Raw genomic sequence first — 18,909 nt, forward strand, 5'->3', positions numbered from 1 at the left:
TTTTTTATGGCTGAGTAATATTCCATTGTACATATGTACCACATTTTCTTTTTTTTTAACGATTTTTTTTTTTAACCCCACACTTGTTTAATTTTGGCTGTGTTGGGTCTTCGTTTCAGTGCGAGGGCTTTCTCTAGTTGTGGCAAGTGGGGGCCACTCTTCATCGCGGTGTGCGGGCCTCTCACTATCGCGGCCTCTCTTGTTGCGGAGCACAGGCTCCAGACACGCAAGCTCAGTAGTTGAGTCTCACGGGGCCTAGTTGCTCTGTGGCATGTGGGATCTTCCCAGACCAGGGCTGGAAGCCATGTCCCCTGCATTAGCAGGCAGATTCTCAACCACTGTGCCACCAGGGCAGCCCCCACGTTTTCTTTATCCATTCATCTGTCGATGTTTAGGTTGCTTCCATGTTTTGGCTGTTGTAACTAGGGCTCCTATGAACATAGGGGTACGTGTATTCTTTCAAATGAGAGTTTTCGTCTTTTCTGAATATATGCACAGGAGTGGGATTGCTGGATTATATGGTAGCTCTATTTTTAGTGTTTTGTTTTTTTCTATTTTTGGGCTGCTCCTGGTCTTAGTTACAGCACACGGGATCTTTGTTGCCACTTGTGGGATCTCGTTGCCGCTTGTGGGATCTTTTAGTTGCGGCATGGGGGATCTTTAGTTGCAGCACGTGGGCTCTAGTTCCCTGACCAGGGATCAAACCCAGGCCTCCTGCATTGGGAGTTTGGAGTTTTACCCACTGGATCACCAGGGAAGTCCCTATTTTTAGTTTTCTGAGGAACCTCCATACTCTTCTCCATTGTGGCTGCACCAGCTTACATTCCCACCAGCCGTGTAGGAGGGTTCCCTTCTCTCCACACCCTCTCCAGCGTTTATTGTTTGTAGACTTTTTGAGGATGACCATTCTGACCATTGTGTGGTGACACCTCATTGTAGTTTTGATTTGCATTTCTCTGAAAATTAGCAGTGTTGAGCATCTTTTCATGTGCCTGCTGGCCATCTGTGTTTAAATCCTTTATCTCCTACCATCAAATATTTGATGTGCTTTTCACTTTTTAAACTAGTGCGGTCATGTTGAATTATCCCCAGATCCCCTCCACTGCACCGCCCGTAGAGAATAAACGTTTTCAGCCGTGGTGTTGACGAGCCCGTGGACCAGACACATGAGGGTGGGAATGAGCGCTGGCTTCGTGCGTGCGGGGGGTGGCTCAGAGCCCAGGGCGCTGGGGGCGTCATGGTGGCGCTTCCAGGGGGAGAAACCCAGCCCAGTGCGACATGGCCGCAGGCAGTGGCTCTTCCTTACTCACGGGTCTGGTCTCTGCGTTCAGAATGCCTGTACCTACGTGGAGGCGGGGAGCAGTGTACAGCTGCCCCTCCTGTAAGGTGGCGCAGTGCAGTTGATGCTCTGCATCTGGCCCTTCCGGATGAGGAGGGCTGAGCGTCTGTCCAAGAAGAACGGCCAAAGGAAGAAACGTTAGAGCTTCCTCTTACTGAATCCTTGATTTCTCGCTGCCTTTCAGCTTCCAAAATTCATATGTTATTTTACAGTTAATAGTATACCTATTTGTCTTGATGCCTTTTTGTGTGTGACCTCTAAAAGTGGATAATTCATGTTACTTCCCAAAGAAAATCAGAAATTTAACTAGAGACTCGGTTACATAGTGACGTATGTTCAAAGTGTGTGTAACATTCTGATTAGGGCACCATATATTTAATAAAACAGCATTATATTTTTTTTATAGTCCAGCAAAATGTATCTTAATAAGGCTCTTCCGTGTTCCAGATGGCAGACAACAGATTTTGAGTTTCGGCATGGATTTGCAGTTGGAATGGATGAAATTAGAGGATTTTCAAAAACATCTTGATGGGGAAGATGAGAATTTTACAACAGCAGAAGCAATTCCAAGCAGTGAGTAGTTCTGGAATTACGGGGATCCCCTTCATGAATCTAGGTATGTAAAACCTAATTTATCTTTCCTTTCATTTTAGATTTATTGAGGGATGCTGTGAAAAACGGGGATTATATTACTGTGAAGTTTGCACTTAATTCAAGTGAAGAATATAACCTGGACCAAGAGGTAAAGTGTCTTTGTAAAAATCTCATGAAAGGAAGATGGAAAGTAAGTCATTCGTTCATTCATTCATTCATTCATTCATTCTTTTAAAATAATTCAGTTTTATTCTCTCTTTTCCTAACTATAAAAGTGATACATGTTCACTTTATAGGATTCAAACATTCTAGAAATGTATAACATAGAAAATTACAGGGCTTCCCTGGTGGCGCAGTGGTTAAGAATCCACCTGCCAATGCAGGGGACACGGGTTCGAGCCCTGGTCCAGGAAGATCCCATGTGCCGCGGAGCAACTAAGCCCGTGCGCCACAACTACTGAGCCCGCGAGCCTAGAGCCCGTGCTCCGCAGCAAGAGAAGCCACTGCAATGAAAAGCCCACGTGAAGCAACAAAGACCCAACACAGCCAATTATTTATTATTTTTTTAAAAATGAAAGAAAATTACAGGTCCCGTAATTCCAACCCTGTATAATGACCATTAGTTTTAGCCGTGATTTGCCTGGTTTTGTCTGTGGTTTAACCTCTGCACTTTGAGGGGAAAGTGACTCCTTGTTTTCATGTCACCATTTGTGTTTCATTGGTAGTTCCCTATTTACAACAACTGCCCATCTTTCTATTGTTTGTGTGTGTGTGTGTGTGTGTCCGCGCTGTGAGGCTTGCAGGATCTAGTTCCCTGACCAGGGATCGAACGCTGCCCCCTGTGGTGGAAGCACACAGTCTTAACCACTGAGCCACCAGGGAAATCACCCAGCTTTCTATTGTTGCTGGGTTTTTTCACACTGATATCTAAAGATTTTAATGGAAGCATATTAACCCATTCTCTGTTTTTACATTTTTATTTTTTGAGTCTTATTGCTTGGAGGGATTTTTATTTTTAGGTAGTTACATCTGTTGATCTTTTCCTTTAAGCCTTTTGGGTGTCCTACCTTGCTTAGAAAAGATTCTTGTACTTTCTTCTTTAGTTTTCTTGCTTTAGTAGTGGATTTGTTAGGTTGAATCCTTTACGATTGCAGTAAAAAGATTATTGGGATTTTCATTAAAATCACATGAAATATATAGATTATTTTAGCTCAGAATGGACATTTTGAGTCTTCCATCCAGGAATATGACAACTCTATATTCATTCCGCTCTTCATTTATTCCCTTAAGCAAAGTTCTTTGGGCTTTTTTCTTCATATAGTTCATTTTAGATGTATTCATACATATTTTATAATTTTTAAATCATTTTCCATATATATGCTGTGTACAAGAGACCCACTTCAGACCTGGGGACACATACAGACTGAAAGCGAAGGGACAGAAAAAGATATTCCATGCAAATGGAAATCATAAACTTGGAGTAGCAATACTCGTATCAGATAAAATAGACTTTAAAATAAAGATTGTTAACAATAGATAAGGAGGGACACTACATAATGATCAAAGGATCAATCCAAGAAGAAGATATAACAGTTATAAATGTTTATGCACCCAACATAGGAGCACCTCAATGCATAAGGCAAATGCTAACAGCCATGAAAGGAGAAGTCGACAGTAACACAATAATAGTAGGGATCTTTAACACCCCACTTACACCAATGGACAAATCATCCAAACAGAAAATAAATAAGGAAACACAAGCTTTAAATGACACAATAGACCAGATCTAATAGATATTTATAGAACATTCCACCCAAGAGTGGCAGAATACACTTCTCAAGGGCACACGGAACATTCTTGAGGATAGATCACAGCTTGGGTCACAGATCAAGCCTCGGGAAAATTTAAGAAAATTGAAATCATATCAAGCATCTTTTCTGACCACAACGTGATGAGATTGGAAATCAGCTACAGGGAAAAAAACTAAAAAAACACAAATTCGTGGAGGCTAAACACTGCACTATTAAATAACCAAGAGGTCACAGAAGAAATGAAAGAAATTAAAAATACATAGAAACAAATGACAATGAAAACACAACGACCCAAAACCTATGGGATGCAGCAAAAGCAGTTCTAAGAGGGAAGTTTATAGCAATTCACTGTCACCTCAAGAAACAAGAAAAATCTCAAATAAACAATCTAACCCTACACTTAAAACAACTAGAGAAAAAAGAATAAAGAAAACCCAAAGTCAGTAGAAGGAAAGAAATCATAAAAGATCAGGGCAGAAATAAATAGAAACAAAGGAAACAGTAGCAAAGATCAATAAAACTAAAAGCTGGTTCTTTGAGAAGATAAACAAAATTGATAAACCCTTAGACTCATCAAGAAAAAAAGGGAGAGGACACAAATCAATAAAATTAGAAATGAAAAAGGAGAAATCACAGCTGACACCACAGAAATACAAAGGGTTATAAGAGACTACCACAAACAACTATATGCCAATAAAATGGACAACCACAAAGAAATGGACAAATTCTTGGAAAGGTACAATTTTCCAAGACTGAACCAAGAAGAATTAGAAAATATAAACCTATCACAAGTAAGTGAAATTGAAACTGTAATTAAAAGTCTTCCAACAAATAAAAGTCGAGGACCAGATGGCTTCACAGGCAAATTCTGTCAAACATTTAGAGAAGAGCTAGCACCCATCCTTCTCAAACTGCACGCGGGCTTTTCTCTCGTTGCAGCGAGTGGGGGCTACTCTTAATTGCTTTGCGCGGGCTTCTCATTGCAGTGGCTTGTCTCGTTGCAGAGCACGGGCTCTAGGCGTGTGGGCTTCAGTAGTTGTGGCTCGCGGGCTCTAGAGCGCAGGCTCAGTAGTTGTGGTGCACAGACTTAGTTGCTCTGCGGCATGTGGGATCTTACCGGACCAGGGCTCAAACCCGTGTTCCCTGCATTGGTAGGCGGATTCTTAACCACTGTGCCACCAGGGAAGTCCCCTTATTTCAATTTAAGTGAATCCTATTGAGTCTGTCTAAAGTACTATGGCCAAGAATCATTTTTCTTATATTTGTGTTCCCTCCAATTACTCAGACAGGCAAATTTTGCTAGACTTTAAGATTATAGCTAAATTAATTCATATACTGGAATTTGGTTTTATCAAATGTTATTTAATAAATTGTTCGGTTTTCTCATATGGTGATTGCTTGAACTAGTGATCGGAAATATTTTAGCTAATAGTTACCTTTTTATCTTTTGTCAGCCTTTTGTAGTTTTATCTCTATTGAAAGAACTTTTCTTTAATTTCTCTATTTTGTTATGGACTCTCAGAAACTAACCATATCAGTGTCCTGTTTGCCACTTCTGAATTTCCTTCCGTATCCTTAGAGAACTTAAACTCTCACTTCCCAACGGTTATATTTACATAGGCCAACGTTGTCTCATCCAGAAAGCATTCATTTTAGTTTGTAACCAATAGAATGGACTTGTGTGACTTCTCACGGTCATTTCTAGCCTTCTGTCTTTGGGCCAACCAAATGAGTATAATGAATATGTGCGTTTCACCTGTTTTACCTAAAACACAGGAGACTTTTGAGGGAAGTAAGTACCTTTGCCATTTATGTGGCTCATGGTTCACTGTTCATTTTGTATCATGCAGAGTGTTGATATACCTTTAGAACTTAATAAGTGGAAGTTGTCAAATTTTTTGGTAACACATATAGAAAAATTCTAAAGGTGATTAGTTTCTGATTGTTTGTTAGGGTATTTTAATGAAAAACCTAAGTACGTAGATACATAAATCAATGTATTTCAGTGATTTCGCATTGAAACATAGTAAATGAAAAAACTTAGTTCTAAAATTTTTCTGATTAAACATTGACCTGTTTTTTCATAAACAAAACCAATACAGGATTCCAGCGGGATGACACTGGTGATGCTTGCGGCAGCTGGGGGGCAGGACGACCTGCTGAGGCTGCTCCTCAAGAAGGGGGCAAAAGTGAACGGTCGGCAGAAGAACGGGACCACTGCACTCATCCATGCTGCCGAGAAGGTCGGCCACTCAGAAGGCTTTGGCTCGATGGTCTTGGGACCAAGACAGAGTCTGTCTCTGCAGGGAAATGTACCGGTCCTACAGTCACGTAACTTTAAATTTTCATAGTTCAGTTCATCTGTAACTTGTCATAAATGGATGTTTTTGTTGACAGTCATACTTTGTAATTGAATTTGCAAAATCACTTATCTAGTTGGAAGTGATTTATATTGAAAAAGAACTTCTGATCAAGGTATTAATATTAATTCTTAGGTCTTTTAAAAATCTTTTCCAATCTAAATTAAGTGTCCCTTTTGTTTAATAATTTAATTAAAATGTTCCCATATATTATTAAAAGATCGATATGCAGGGTTTCTTATGCTGAAACCAGTGGTTAAACTTGAGGTTGGAGTTTCTGGCAACGGTGCGCGGCTGTTCGGGTACCTGTGCTGGGCCTGCTCCCTGCGGCCTCCAGCTTTCCCAGGACCCTGCACGGGGGAGCTGTTTATATCGTGTTCACCATCCTGCTTGGGATAGAATCTGAGTACTTTTCCTGGTGGATAAAAATCTTAAAACGTCTAGAAATATCTTAGTTGTAAAGAATTTGGGGAATTAAATTTACTTTTTTTTCTTTAACAGAACTTTTTAACGACAGTGGCTATTCTTTTGGAAGCAGGAGCTTTTGTAAACGTCCAGCAGAGCAATGGTGAGACGGCTCTAATGAAGGTAAATGCCTCCCGTGGAGCAGTCCTCCCCTCAGATGCAACATGGTCCTGCTGGGGTCTCCAGCTGCTGCTGTGCTGGGGCTGGTGTCTGATGGGGACGAGACTGTCTGTGGACCTACAGGTCACAGCTGAGTGGGAGAAACAGACCCGCAAAGAGGCAGTTACTCGGTGTGATGAGCAACGTGGTGGGAATAGCACAGGGGGCTATGAGCTTGTGTACAGTGGACACCAGGCTCAGTCGTGTGGATTTGAGCTCAGCCTTCGGATGGACCTGGCAGGTGGCTAAGCCACATCCTCAAGATGCAGGTCAGCAGGGATGAAACGTGTGAGTGGGAGGGAAGCACGCTGTGCCGTGCGCAGACCTGGGTGTGGAGAAGAGGGGTGTGCATGCGTTACTGTTTCACTGGTGACTTCATCTTCTGTGCTCAGAATTGTGGTTTGCAGACAGTGGGGTTTTTTTGTTTTAATTTATTTTTGGCTGTGTTGGGTCTTTGTTGCCGTGTGCGGGGTTTTTCTAGTTGTGGCGAGCGGGTGCTGCTCTTCGTTGCAGTGTGCAGGCTTCTCACTGCCGTGGCTTCTCTAGTTGCGGAGCACGGGCTCTAGGCACGCGGGTTCAGTAGTTGCAGCACACGGGCTCAGTAGTTGTGGCTCACGTGCTCTAGAGCGCAGGCTCAGTTGTGGGGCACAGGCTTAGTTGCTCAGCGGCATGTGGGATCTTCGCGGACCAGGGCTCGAACCCGTGTCCCCTGTATTGGCAGGCGGATTCTTAACCACTGCGCCACCAGGGAAGACCCCTGCAGACAGTTCTGAGTGGAAGGTTGTTGAAGCCCCCCCTCCCTGTTTAGCAGTCTTGCATTTGCTTCTAGGGGATCCCGCCCAGTCCAGCACTTTCCTGTGGCAGCTCCAGGTTTCTGGCCTGATATGCTGTCCACACAGCAGGCTATGACCCTGTACCGTGCGTGGAGGCTGAGGCTCACTTGCCTGCTCCCTACGTGCAGCTGTGTGAGCTGCTCACCAAGAAGGTGTGTGTCTGTGGTACCTCTTCCCGACCTTCTTTCCTGAGTCAGGAAGGCAGACTGGTCAGAGCCCCCGGTTGGCGGGGGCCCTGGCCCTGAGTCTGTGCTTGACCGTGCAGTTCTTAAGGCCTGCGTCACCTGCTCCTCGGCCTCCTTCCACACTTGGGGGTTAAACCTTGCTCGCTGCTGGTGTTTCTGTTCATTTTTGATTCATGGAAATGTTTATTTTGTCCAGGAGCCCTCTCCTTGTGTGTTTCTACTGAAGGATGTTTAGAGCACAGGTCGCACGTGGAAGCATGAATTCAAAACTTTATCTTACTAAGAAATCACCAGGCACGTTCTCAACAGCAGATGCTCGCACAGTCTGAAGCATGGGGGGGCGGTGTGAGACGGGGGAGTGGGGCAGGTTCTCTGCATCTATGCCAGGCAGCTAGGGGCTAACCCTCACGGCAGCGGGCAGCCATCTGAAGGGCCAGCCTAGAGAAAGACAGAAGCAGAATAAAGGTTGGGTTTCGCTGCATTGTTTTTAATGTCCCCCGTTACAGTGCGGGGAATGGATTGGTTTGTAGACTTGTAGGGAGGTTCTTAAAATTAAGTGGGATGATAACAGTCTGCACGGAAGTAGTGACAGTGGAGACAGAAGTGGACAGACTGACCAGTCTTAAAGAGGTCAAATTCACAGGACGTAGTAATTGAAGGTGATGGTCGGTCCCCTATTTCCTAAGTTAGAGAACACGGGCGGCACAAATGGAAGATTTTTACACGCACTGGACCTGGAAATGCTTAGGTGTTTTACACGTGGATCTTAAGCTCAGGAGAGAGGTAGGTGGGAAACTCAGATTTGGCTTTGAAAGAGGTCACCCATTAAGGGTCGGAAAAGGCCGGAGATGGAGGAGGGCCAGGAGGGAGAGGCGTTTGACTGCGGTCTGAATGAGGCGGCCCCGTTTGTACTGCACACTGAGGAAAAGGACCACAGCACTTACGCTTCCCAGACAGTTTCCGACCCCAGTGGTTCTTTTCCCTCCCGTCACGGAGAACTTACTCCCCGCTCAGCGTGGAGAGGGTCACTGAGCAAGCACAGTCGAGTAATTATTGCTCCTTTATTCCTGACGCAGGCCTGTAAAAGGGGAAATTCAGACATCGTCCGCCTCGTCATTGAGTGCGGGGCTGATTGCAACATTCTGTCAAAGCACCAGAACAGCGCGCTGCATTTCGCAAAGCAGTGTAACAACGTGCTGGTGTACGACCTGCTGAAGCATCACTTAGAGACGTAAGTGTGCAGTGAACGTGCCCGGTGCCGATTCGGACACATAACTGGAGTGGCCTGTGTGTAACTGCTCGGAAAAAGACTGTCAAGTACAAGACCTGACGGGTCTGTGGTCTCAGAAGATGATGAATTTTAAAAGTGCAAGTTATTGAGGACTTAGAAACTGTCCAACTTATACTAAGAGTATCATCTTAAAATCTTAATTATGCTCTTAACTTGGCTCCCAAACATTTTCTTAAAACCATTTAAACTTTTTAACAGATAATTTTTTAGAGCAGGTTTTAGGTTCCGAGCGAAGTTGAGTAGAAAGTAGATTTCTCGTATACCTCCTGCCGCCACATGTGCATACCCTCTCCAGGTGGTGTGTCCATTACAGTTGATGGACCTACAGTGACATGTGCTCATGACCTAGAGCCCCTGGTTCCCCTGAGGTTCCCCTTGGGTGTTGTCCATCCTGTGGGTTTGGACAAACGTAATGACGTGTCTCCACATCGTCGTCTCACTGCCCTAAACATCCTCTGCGTTCCATCTGTTCCTCTTTCCCAAACCCTGGAAACCACTGATACTTTTCATGTCTTCTCCAGAATGTCATTTGGTTGGAATCATACAGTATTCGCCCTTTTCAGATTGGCATCTTTCATAGGCATTTAAGTTTTCTCCGTATCTTTACATGGCCTGATGAGCTTGAGCTCGTTTCCTTTTAGTACTGAATAGTGGGTACATTGTCTGGAAACTACCACAGTTTACACATTCAAGTTCATGCTTTTTCAAATGAATTCTACATCATTTTATTGGAAGTTCGTATTAGCTTTTTATTGCTTATTTTGGCAACACGAGCTTCAGGAACAGTAGCTAATGCAGGTAAGGTGTTTATTGTTCATGTAACAGAGTCCTGGGTCAGCAGCCACTCTTCCCCTCTCCTCACCCACCAAACATAGGACATGACTTGGATCTTCACACCTGAAAGATGGTTATTCCCCTTCCAGATGTAGGATCCATGTTCTAAGCAGAAATTAAGGTAAATTTCAGACAGGAGACAAAAAAGGCAAAGGCCGAAAAGGGAGTGTGTGCCTGGGGACTCTGCCCACGCAGACAGCCTTCGCCCACCCGGGTGGCAGTGACCGGCGGCCAGCAAGCAGGGTGACCAACCTGCCTGGTTTGCCCAAGGCTGAGGGCTTCCTGGGACGCTGGGCTTGGTTTTACATCTGTGACGAAAGGGCTCTTGGGACTGTACACTCCTTGAAGCAGAGCATCCTGGGATGGGGTGGGTTGGTTACATTCCCAGCAGGGTCGTCTGAAAAGACTTTTGGAATTAGCAGTAATCACCTTATTTGACTGCTTGCTAAACTAAGTGCTGTAACAAGACTTTTCTGTGTGTGGCCGTTCTTGGGTTTATTTTCCGACAGAATTCTTATTTCTGATTCATTGACTCATCCGAGGAGTGTGTATGGAGCTCTGTCCGTGTGCTGGGCACTGGGTAGGGGTGGCAGCGGGGCACAGACTTGCCCACTCGGAGCCTCCAGACAGGCATGTGACGTGTCAGGTGTGAGAGCTAAGAAAAAAGCAGGGAAGCAGGAGAGAGGCTGCTTTTTTTTTCCCCCTTAAGGTTCATCTGGGAAAGCCTCATTGTATTCAACAGTCTGATAATGTTGTAGCTCATGGTGCTTCCCTACACAAACGTTAACGGCGTTTACTGTACTTGTTTATTAGACTTTCAAGAGTAGCAGAAGAAACAATAAAGAATTACTTTGAAGCACGTCTTGCTCTCCTAGAACCAGTTTTCCCAATAGCATGTCATCGTCTCTGTGAGGGCCCAGACTTTTCAATGGATTTCAATTACAGAATCCCACAGAACATACCAGAAGGTAAGTCTGTGTTTTCTCTCATTTTGAAATGTGACATTATAAACTGATTTTCAGGCAGAACTCTTTATTCTTTTAATAAAACCTCAACAAATTCCATTATGTGTAATAATTATGTACAGTAGTTAACAGCACTGCTGCTCTGGCAGAAGAAAAGAAACGCAGCTGATACTCACCATCCCAGGCGACCCCAAGGGGTCCACACAGCAGCGTGTTAGCGCTTGCTTTAGAAGTATGCAAGTTGAGTCTTAATAATTACACTAGTTTTTATTAAAATTGACTTTTATTAAAATTTAGCTTTCAAGATGATATGCCCAAAATCAATATTTTCCCTGAATTTTATTATCACTAATAGTCTTGCCCTTTTAAAAAGACAAAGAAAAATGAAAACGTCTTGTCCCATAGTACAGTTTAGTAGCAAGAGATGAGAACTTCAGTTCTGCTTCCTAGTTTCTGCTTAACAGCTACTTGGTAGGTAGAGACCATGGCCATGGCCCCTCCTCCAGGACACGGGTGCTCCGTATACAGAGTGGAGGAAAGGTAGGAAACGGGGTTCTGGCTTGTTTTATTTAAAAAAAAAACAACCACCCACCTGTTTAAAAAATACCTATTTGTTAATGGAAATTTAGTTGAAGAAAATACAGCTCTACCAATCAAAGCCAGCCATTCACAACATCTCAGTGATAGCGAACTGTGGTCTTGACAGTCCACGTGGACCGTCTGCACCGCCAGGCGTGAGCTGGTGAGCTGAGTCCGTGAACTGGCCGGCCACCCACCTCCACACCGGTGCTTCGGTTCAGCCGGACAGTCCTGGGTTACGTATGGCTGTTTCTGCACTTGCACAATGTCTGCATCCACTAGCGGTTTTTTCCAAAGATGCCCTGTCGTCCTCAGATGTGAGATCCTGGTAGATTTTCCTGACCCTCGAGACTCAGAGTGTGGTCTCCTCTCAGAGCCCCACCCAGACCAGGACTCTCAGCCAACACCTTGGTGAGGTCTTGGGTGACCTGAAAGCACTCAGGTTTGACAAACACTGACCTTGGTCTGTTGAGGGGTGTGTGGCTCTTAAGAAAGGAAGAGAAATTTATACTGATACCATGAAACAAGCACCAGGAACTTGATTAGGGTCCGTTGTGTCATATTCTCCGTATGGATCACGTATTTCTCAGTCCGACTAGAGCTGACGAAGGACAACCATTCCTCTGCTGGATACCACTCACTGTGGTCGGCAGGAATAGAAACATGACCTTCGTCAAAGTGTTCTCTAATAGGATTTCACTGCAGACGCCCATCCCCACAGGCTGTCTGACGAGGTTCTACTGCCTTTTCTGCTCTACAGTCAGGGGGACACAGCCGCGTTTTCACAGTGGAGCTGAGGGGAAAACAAGAAGAGCCTCTGTCCTCCGCGGGCCTTTTCTTCTCCTCTCATCCTCGGTGCTCTATGCAGGGAAGCTGTGGCATAAAACAGAGAGCAAAACCCTATGTCAAACCTCACATAGCCTGAAAGGAGATAAAAGAGCCAGGGACCTGGTGTGCCCTTTTTTCCTGGAACCAGGACAAATTTTAAAGCCAGTCGTTCTTGGGGGTCTTTTTATGAAGTCTCCTCATTCACAAGTTTTTAACATCATATTAAAAAACAACTCATGTATCTGTTTTATATTATCAAAAGTAAAGTTTTTGTTCAGAGAATGAATCTTGCAGAATATTTTGCATATTCAGAAGCTTCAAATCTTACCCAAACTTTTTTTTTTCAAAAAATAAGATTTTTTTCACATTATAAGAAAATTCAGAAAAGGCAAAATAGTATGTGGAAGACAGTGGAAAATTCCTCAAACCCACACTAAGAAACCACAGTCTGCAGGTTTCGCTTCCATTGACATTTATACATTCAGCTGGAACTTTTAAACACCACTTAAAAAAAATAACTTCAGTGTAGAAAAAGCATATTTAAAAAGCCTGCTGATGAGCTGTCAGTAGCTACTCAGACTAAAAGTGAAAAGGGTTCTGTGGTCTGAAAAGCATTAGATAAACACCAGAAGGTTTTGCACCAGGAAGACCGCTCAAATCTTACAAACGAGGGCGGGGTACCGGGCCACTTCCTACCCACATGGGCCTCCTCCCTCAGGCTCTGCAAAGTGGCCCTGTTGGGCGGGGAATTAAAATCTCTATTTGTATCTCCCCAATTCAGGCTCCGGCATCCTGCTGTTTATTTTCCACGCAAACTTTCTGGGTAAAGAGGTCATTGCTCGCCTCTGTGGACCGTGTAGTGTACAAGCTGTCGTTTTAAATGATAAATTTCAACTCCCTGTTTTCCTGGTAAGTTTCTATAGTTCATTACTGAGGAGTACAGTCTTCTAACCAAAAGCACAGATGACATAAATTCTTCTGTTAATTGTAGTTGTTGGAAATGGCAATAATCCATAATCATAAATTGTTTTAATTGGTATCTGTGCTTTAAATTATGTTTACCAAGTCTTGGAACTAACATTTTGAAGATAAATTCTTAGGTACAAGAAAGATCCTATCTAAATATTATGCCTTTTAATGCCATTATAATTACAAATGTTCACTTAAAGGAAATTTAGGGAACTCAAAAAGAACAGCATGCCTGTGCATGGTTCAAAAACCGAAATATAAACACTGAACAACACTGGTTGTATTTATGCCTAGTTTAATTTTAGGTAATCACAGTATAATTTTGATTTTTATTCATTGTGAACTTTTTGTCTTATAAATTTTATTTTTGGCTGCGTTGGGTCTTCGTTGCTGTGCGTGGGCTTTTCTCTGGTTGTGGCGAGCGGGAACTCCTTTTCGTTGCGGTGCGGTGGCTTCTCTTGTTGGCAGAGCACAGGCTCTAGGCACGTGGGCTTCAGTAGTCGTGGCACACGGGCGTAGCTGCTTCGCGGCATGTGGGATCTTCCCGGACCAGGGCTCGAAGCCATGTCCCCTGCATCGGCAGGCAGATTTAGCCACTGTGCCACCAGGGAAGCCCCACTGTGAACGTTTTAAAATATAAATATATAATAACTAAACTAATAGTGGCTATGTAAATTCCTTAGCATTAAAAATGCCCTTGAAGAATCGTTGTGTATGTTTCCTTTGCCACATATAAAATTCTCTCCTTAGGATGAATTTAACTGGTTATGAAGATTTTTAACGTGCATGCTGTATATGGCTGGATACATTCTAATGCTGAAGATTTTTTATCTATATATTGTTTTTCCAGATAAATGTTATCTCTTTAATGCAAGGGAAAAGTAAAGAAATCACAGCATGTTGTCTTATAAAGAAATTCAAACAAACTTGTATTTTCTTCTACATCACTAGTCTTAAAGGTTTCTGGGGTCTGGCTGTGTCTAGATGGAGAAGTCTGTCTGCAGAAATGCTGATCTATCTTTTTGGTCTCTTCCCCAGGACAGTCATTTTGTTTACTCGTTCAGCCCCGCCGCAGGCCTCAATAAACTCTTTATAAGGTTGACGGAAGCGCCGTCTGCTAAGGTAAGAATCTCCTTGCATCTGCTCTCACTGCTCAGGTCGTTCCTTCAGGTCACATTATTAGAGAAGGTTTTCAGGAATGTCATGCTGTTCCTGGTGTGCCTGCCTGGGTCTGAAATGATTTCAACCCTCTTTGATATCCATGGTGTGCAGCAGTCTGGTGATGTTCTGTGCTTTTGATATTTAATTGCCAGATGGATCACTGACCGGAACAGTCTGTGTAACAGTACAATTAACGTAGTAACCTAAAAACCCAATTGGACTTTTTAAAATTTATTTTATTTATTTATTTTTGGCTGCGTTGGGTCTCCGTTGCTGCGTGCAGGCTTTCTATAGTTATGGCGAGAGTTGGCACGCAGGCTTTGGTAGTTGTGGCACGTGGGCTCAGCAGTTGTGGCGCACGGGCTTAGTTGCTCTGCGGCATGTGGGATCTTCCCGGCCCAGGGCTCGAACCCATGTCCCCTGCGTTGGCAGGTGGATTCTTAACCACTGCACCACCAGGGAAATCCCTCAATTGGACTTTTTAATTAAAATAATGGTAGTCTAACAACCCACACTGATAACCAATTTGACAGTATTGCCAAAGAAGGGAAACAAGTCTTGCCCGTGTGTGTTTTTTTTCCCCTCTTCTAACAAAGGGGAACTCTTGAAATATATGCTTTTTTTTCTTTCAACAGGTTAAGTTGCTAATAGGTGCGTACAGAGTACAGCTGCAATGACCAAAGAATTGGGAGAGTTATTCTCAGACCTATTTCTAAACACTCTTCAAAGCAGTATGGAATTCTGGCACAGCTCACACTTCCAAATTAAGTTTCTTCTGTAAGCCTCTTGCATTTAAGGCCTGTCAGTCTGAGAGATGGGGCATGGTGCATCTAACATATAAGACACAGATGTAAGTATTTGTGCCAGTGTTCTGAAATCTAGATATTGTGTCCAGACTGTATGTTTTTCCACAGTGTGGAATGGTTCATATGAGGATTATTTAAGAAAATTAAAACTTTTTTTAACTTGAAATTTTTTACTAGCCCTAGTGAATTTTTGTGTTTTAAAAAAAAAAAAAATCCAGTGGGAATGTTAGCACTAAGTTAATGTGTGAGTTTGCATCCCTTGAAGTAGGACTAATCTAAGGTGATAGGCGGGTTTGAGGGAGGAGATCTGATCTTTCCAACGTGCCACTGACACAGATCCCGAGTAGGTGACAACTTTATATATCTGCAGGTTACCCTTTATTGTTTGAAAAGATAATAAATCATCAATCTGAGATATAGCCAAAAAAAAAACCCCCAGAAACCAGACATTATGAGCATAAAAGGAGATATTACATGTGGACTTTATCTTTGTTCTTGGAATCCATCAAGTCATTTTTAACAGCCAGATCTTGTTACTTATTTTGAACACTGGGAAGGCCAGCCAGGCTTTGCCACACTCTGCCTCCTGAGAAGAGTGACTGCCCACAGGTCTAACGCTTATATTCTTTCAAGAAATATTTGGCAGACTAATGAATCAAGCTGTCTGGGTTATGGAAATGTATAAAATTGTTAATTTCCAGATTAGTTTTATAATTGCATGAGTTACAATTTTAATGAAAAAATTTCAGAATGTCACATACGTCATCCCTCATCATCCATGGGGAATTGGTTCCAGGACCCCCCTCAGATACCAAGATCTGAGGATGCTCAAGTCCTTGTGTCATATTTGCATTTAACCCCTTGAGTATCACCCCCCATATACTTTAACTCATGTCTGGATGAACTTACAATGCCTAATACAAGGTAAATGCTATGTAAATAGTTGTAAACACAGTGTAAATTCTACGTAAAGAGTTCCTGGTGTGCAGCAAATTCAAGTTTTGCTTTTTGGAACTTGCTGGAAAATTTTTCTTCTTCCCCGGTTATTTTCCATCTGTGGTTTGTTGAGTCTGTGGATACTAAGAGCTAACCCACACACACTGTAGAGGTACTTCAGAGCACAACTGCCTTTTCCTACTTTCCTCAATAAAATACCACAATGCTGGTCTTGCTAGTTTCTTTCTGAAGTCTCAGGACTTCAAAACAAGGTGGATACGAAATGTATAGTTTAGCTAAACAATGGCTGGGATTAGACTTTTCAACGATACTGAATGCTGTACTCCTGCTGCATCTAACCTCACAGCCACGAGCTCTATTTCAGCGGTGGTGCACCCTGTCCAATACATGTAAAAGAAATGGGTTTTTAAAAAATATTCCCATCACCTCAAAAGCATGCCTAGGTAACACCTTTACAGGAGCACCAGGTCTTTGCATCTGAACTTGCTTCTCTATAGCCCTGGGGGGGGGGGTGGAAATTCTGACCAGGATGATGAGGTCTTGGACTTCTCCACTTGATAAGGCAGCCAATCGCATCAGATACTTCAGTTAATGCTGCTACTTTGATATTTAAGTAAGTGTGAACAATGACTGCCCTGAAAAAGCAATTCTCCAGCAGCACCTTATCAAAGGTTTGCAGATACGCTAGTACTACCTGTGGAAAGCAAAGCCATCTCCTTGTGGCTTGTGTAGTTATACCGGGCACACAGTACAGAATGCGTAAGTGGAGCGTCATCACCCTCTAGGCCATGGGCGGGGCCATAACTTCAAGCGGGATGCATGGCTCTTTTGATCCAGACTCACTGAAAAATCAGCACTCCTCAGCTATCACTACTTTCCGGTGTATGCTGAGGTAAGGACATGATGCGTAGTCGGGTTATCCAATTAATTTAACTTACTAACCATACCACCCAGATCTGGTCACCACTAATTAGTATGCTGCAGTAGAAAGCACCTTACACATCCTTTTGCCTACAATACCCAGTACCAAAGAGCAGTGCCTAGTACCTCATACCCGCCGATAAATGTTGGACTACAGTTGGATGAGGAGTTTGGATTTAGTCCAGGAATACAAGTTACTCAACTTCATACACTATCCTCTCAAGTCATTCCCGTCTTAAATTCTTCAACTTGTAGAATGTATTCAGTGGAGTGTTAGGAGGTTGCAGTTTGAAGCTCAGGTGCTGCTTTCAGAATTCTACTCGGCAGGGTTACACTGAGAGCTTCCAGTTACCTTATGAGAATTTACTGGTTCATTAGTAGTAATTTACTGCTGCTGGCAAGGTTTTAGCATCCAGAACGTTGACAGCAAGACCTTTATAAAGCATTAACCATGAAACTCCAGTGTCTTTGCATAAAAACGGGGAAAAACATAAAAGTGCAAGGAGGATGATCAGCAAAGACCAGGCAACAGCAGGACACAGATACAAGGAGAGTACCACAAGGTGATTTATACAATGAAATAAGAATTAGGAAAGACTGGGGACTTCCCTGGTGGTCCAGTGGTTGAGATTGCGCTTGCACTGCGGGCAGCGTGGGTTTGATCCCTGGTTGGGGAACTAAGATCCTACATGCTGCGCAGCCAAAAAAAAAATGTATATAAACTTATATGTACGAGAACATATATGTAAGAATTTAGAAAAATTTAATATTTCATGCAGTTAATATGTTTCATAGCATAATACGGTACAAACCCCTAAAGTTATTTTGACATCCTAAAGCTTTACTGAGTAGGATCAGAAGAAAACGGATGGAATCCATACCACTTCCCTCCATCCTCTGCTCACCTGCAGACGGTGTTCCTTTCCAACAAAATCTGGGATTTCCAGGCCTGACTGCTCCCTCCTGGTACAGAAGAGCCTTGCTACTGGGGTGGAAAATGGTAGTAACAATGAGGTTCACAATTCAGTCAGGACCAAATTAAAACAAAATTGGGAAACAGTCATCTGAGCTCCCAGAACGCCAGCCCCAGGTGGAGTCTAACCCGATCAGCTCTGCTGCTCCACCGCGCAGTCTGTGCCTTGACTCATGTCCCCGTTATTTGCTTCCCTTGGGCCAAGCTATATGTGTTAGCGAAAACATGATTTTTCTCACTTGAACAAAGCCAAATTTCTTCTGAGTAGCTCCTTTCTTGAGGACTGACCCAAACTTCCAGGTTACATGAGGTGATAAAAGAAAACCCTCCAGTGGTTTCCATTTACTGGGATCAAAGTGTCATAACTGCTCATGTATCCATAGACTGTTATATAAAGTAATAAATTAAAAAATAAGATTCTTCTGGCTTGTTTCTCCTGTGTCATTAAAATCATTTCTCCCAGACCTCTCTGGTGGTGCAGAGGTTAAGAATCCACCTGCCAATGCAGGGGACACGGATTCGAGCCCTGGTCCGGGAAGATCCCACATGCCGCGGAGCAGCTAAGGCTGTGCGCCACAACTACTGAGCCTGCGCTCTAGAGCCCGCGCTCTAGAGCCCGCGAGCCACAACTACGGAGCCTGTGCACCACAACTACTGAAGCCCACGCGCCTAGAGCCCGTGCTCTGCAACGAGGAGCCACCGCAATGAGAAGCCCGCACACGGCAACGAAGAGAAGCCCCCACTCACCGCAACTAGAGAAAGCCCGCATGCAGCAATGAAGACCCGACGCAGCCAAAAATAATTAAAAAAAATTTTTTTTCTCCCACAAAATGACCTGAAAAGAAAAAACTAATTGTTAGAAAACAGGAAGTAATACTG

At 43.4% G+C, this 18,909-nt stretch overlaps 1 protein-coding gene and 1 long non-coding RNA gene across 5 annotated transcripts in view; one reads left to right on the forward strand and one right to left on the reverse strand.

Annotated features, from left to right (window-relative positions):
- The window catches only part of MPHOSPH8 (M-phase phosphoprotein 8), a 49,122-nt gene extending 33,777 nt beyond the window's left edge, over positions 1 to 15,345 (forward strand). For 2 of the 4 annotated variants that reach the window (XM_024751312.1, XM_024751321.1), the window contains exons 6-14: positions 1,787 to 1,912; positions 1,993 to 2,081; positions 5,847 to 5,987; positions 6,606 to 6,692; positions 8,823 to 8,977; positions 10,685 to 10,839; positions 13,025 to 13,152; positions 14,251 to 14,334; positions 15,009 to 15,345. In XM_024751312.1, coding sequence (XP_024607080.1) covers positions 1,787 to 1,912; positions 1,993 to 2,081; positions 5,847 to 5,987; positions 6,606 to 6,692; positions 8,823 to 8,977; positions 10,685 to 10,839; positions 13,025 to 13,152; positions 14,251 to 14,334; positions 15,009 to 15,050 — 1,007 coding nt within the window. In that variant the 3' untranslated portion in view covers positions 15,051 to 15,345. Of the gene's footprint in view, positions 1 to 1,786; positions 1,913 to 1,992; positions 2,082 to 5,846; positions 6,057 to 6,605; positions 6,693 to 8,822; positions 8,978 to 10,684; positions 10,840 to 13,024; positions 13,153 to 14,250; positions 14,988 to 15,008 lie in introns of those variants that run through there. The other 2 variants (XM_024751308.1, XM_024751303.1) reach the window with 2 other exon arrangements.
- LOC112403718 (uncharacterized) lies at positions 11,430 to 18,374 on the reverse strand. Its single transcript, XR_003003965.1, has 2 exons — positions 17,963 to 18,374; positions 11,430 to 12,288 (listed from the first exon to the last, which is right to left on the reverse strand). It is a non-coding gene; the product is annotated as an uncharacterized LOC112403718 (long non-coding RNA).
- Between the last annotated feature and the right edge of the window lie 535 nt (positions 18,375 to 18,909).

The sequence above is a fragment of the Neophocaena asiaeorientalis genome, unplaced genomic scaffold (genome assembly GCF_003031525.2).
Source record: "Neophocaena asiaeorientalis asiaeorientalis breed wild unplaced genomic scaffold, Neophocaena_asiaeorientalis_V1.1 scaffold914, whole genome shotgun sequence".
NCBI classification, from domain to species: Eukaryota; Metazoa; Chordata; class Mammalia; order Artiodactyla; family Phocoenidae; genus Neophocaena; species Neophocaena asiaeorientalis.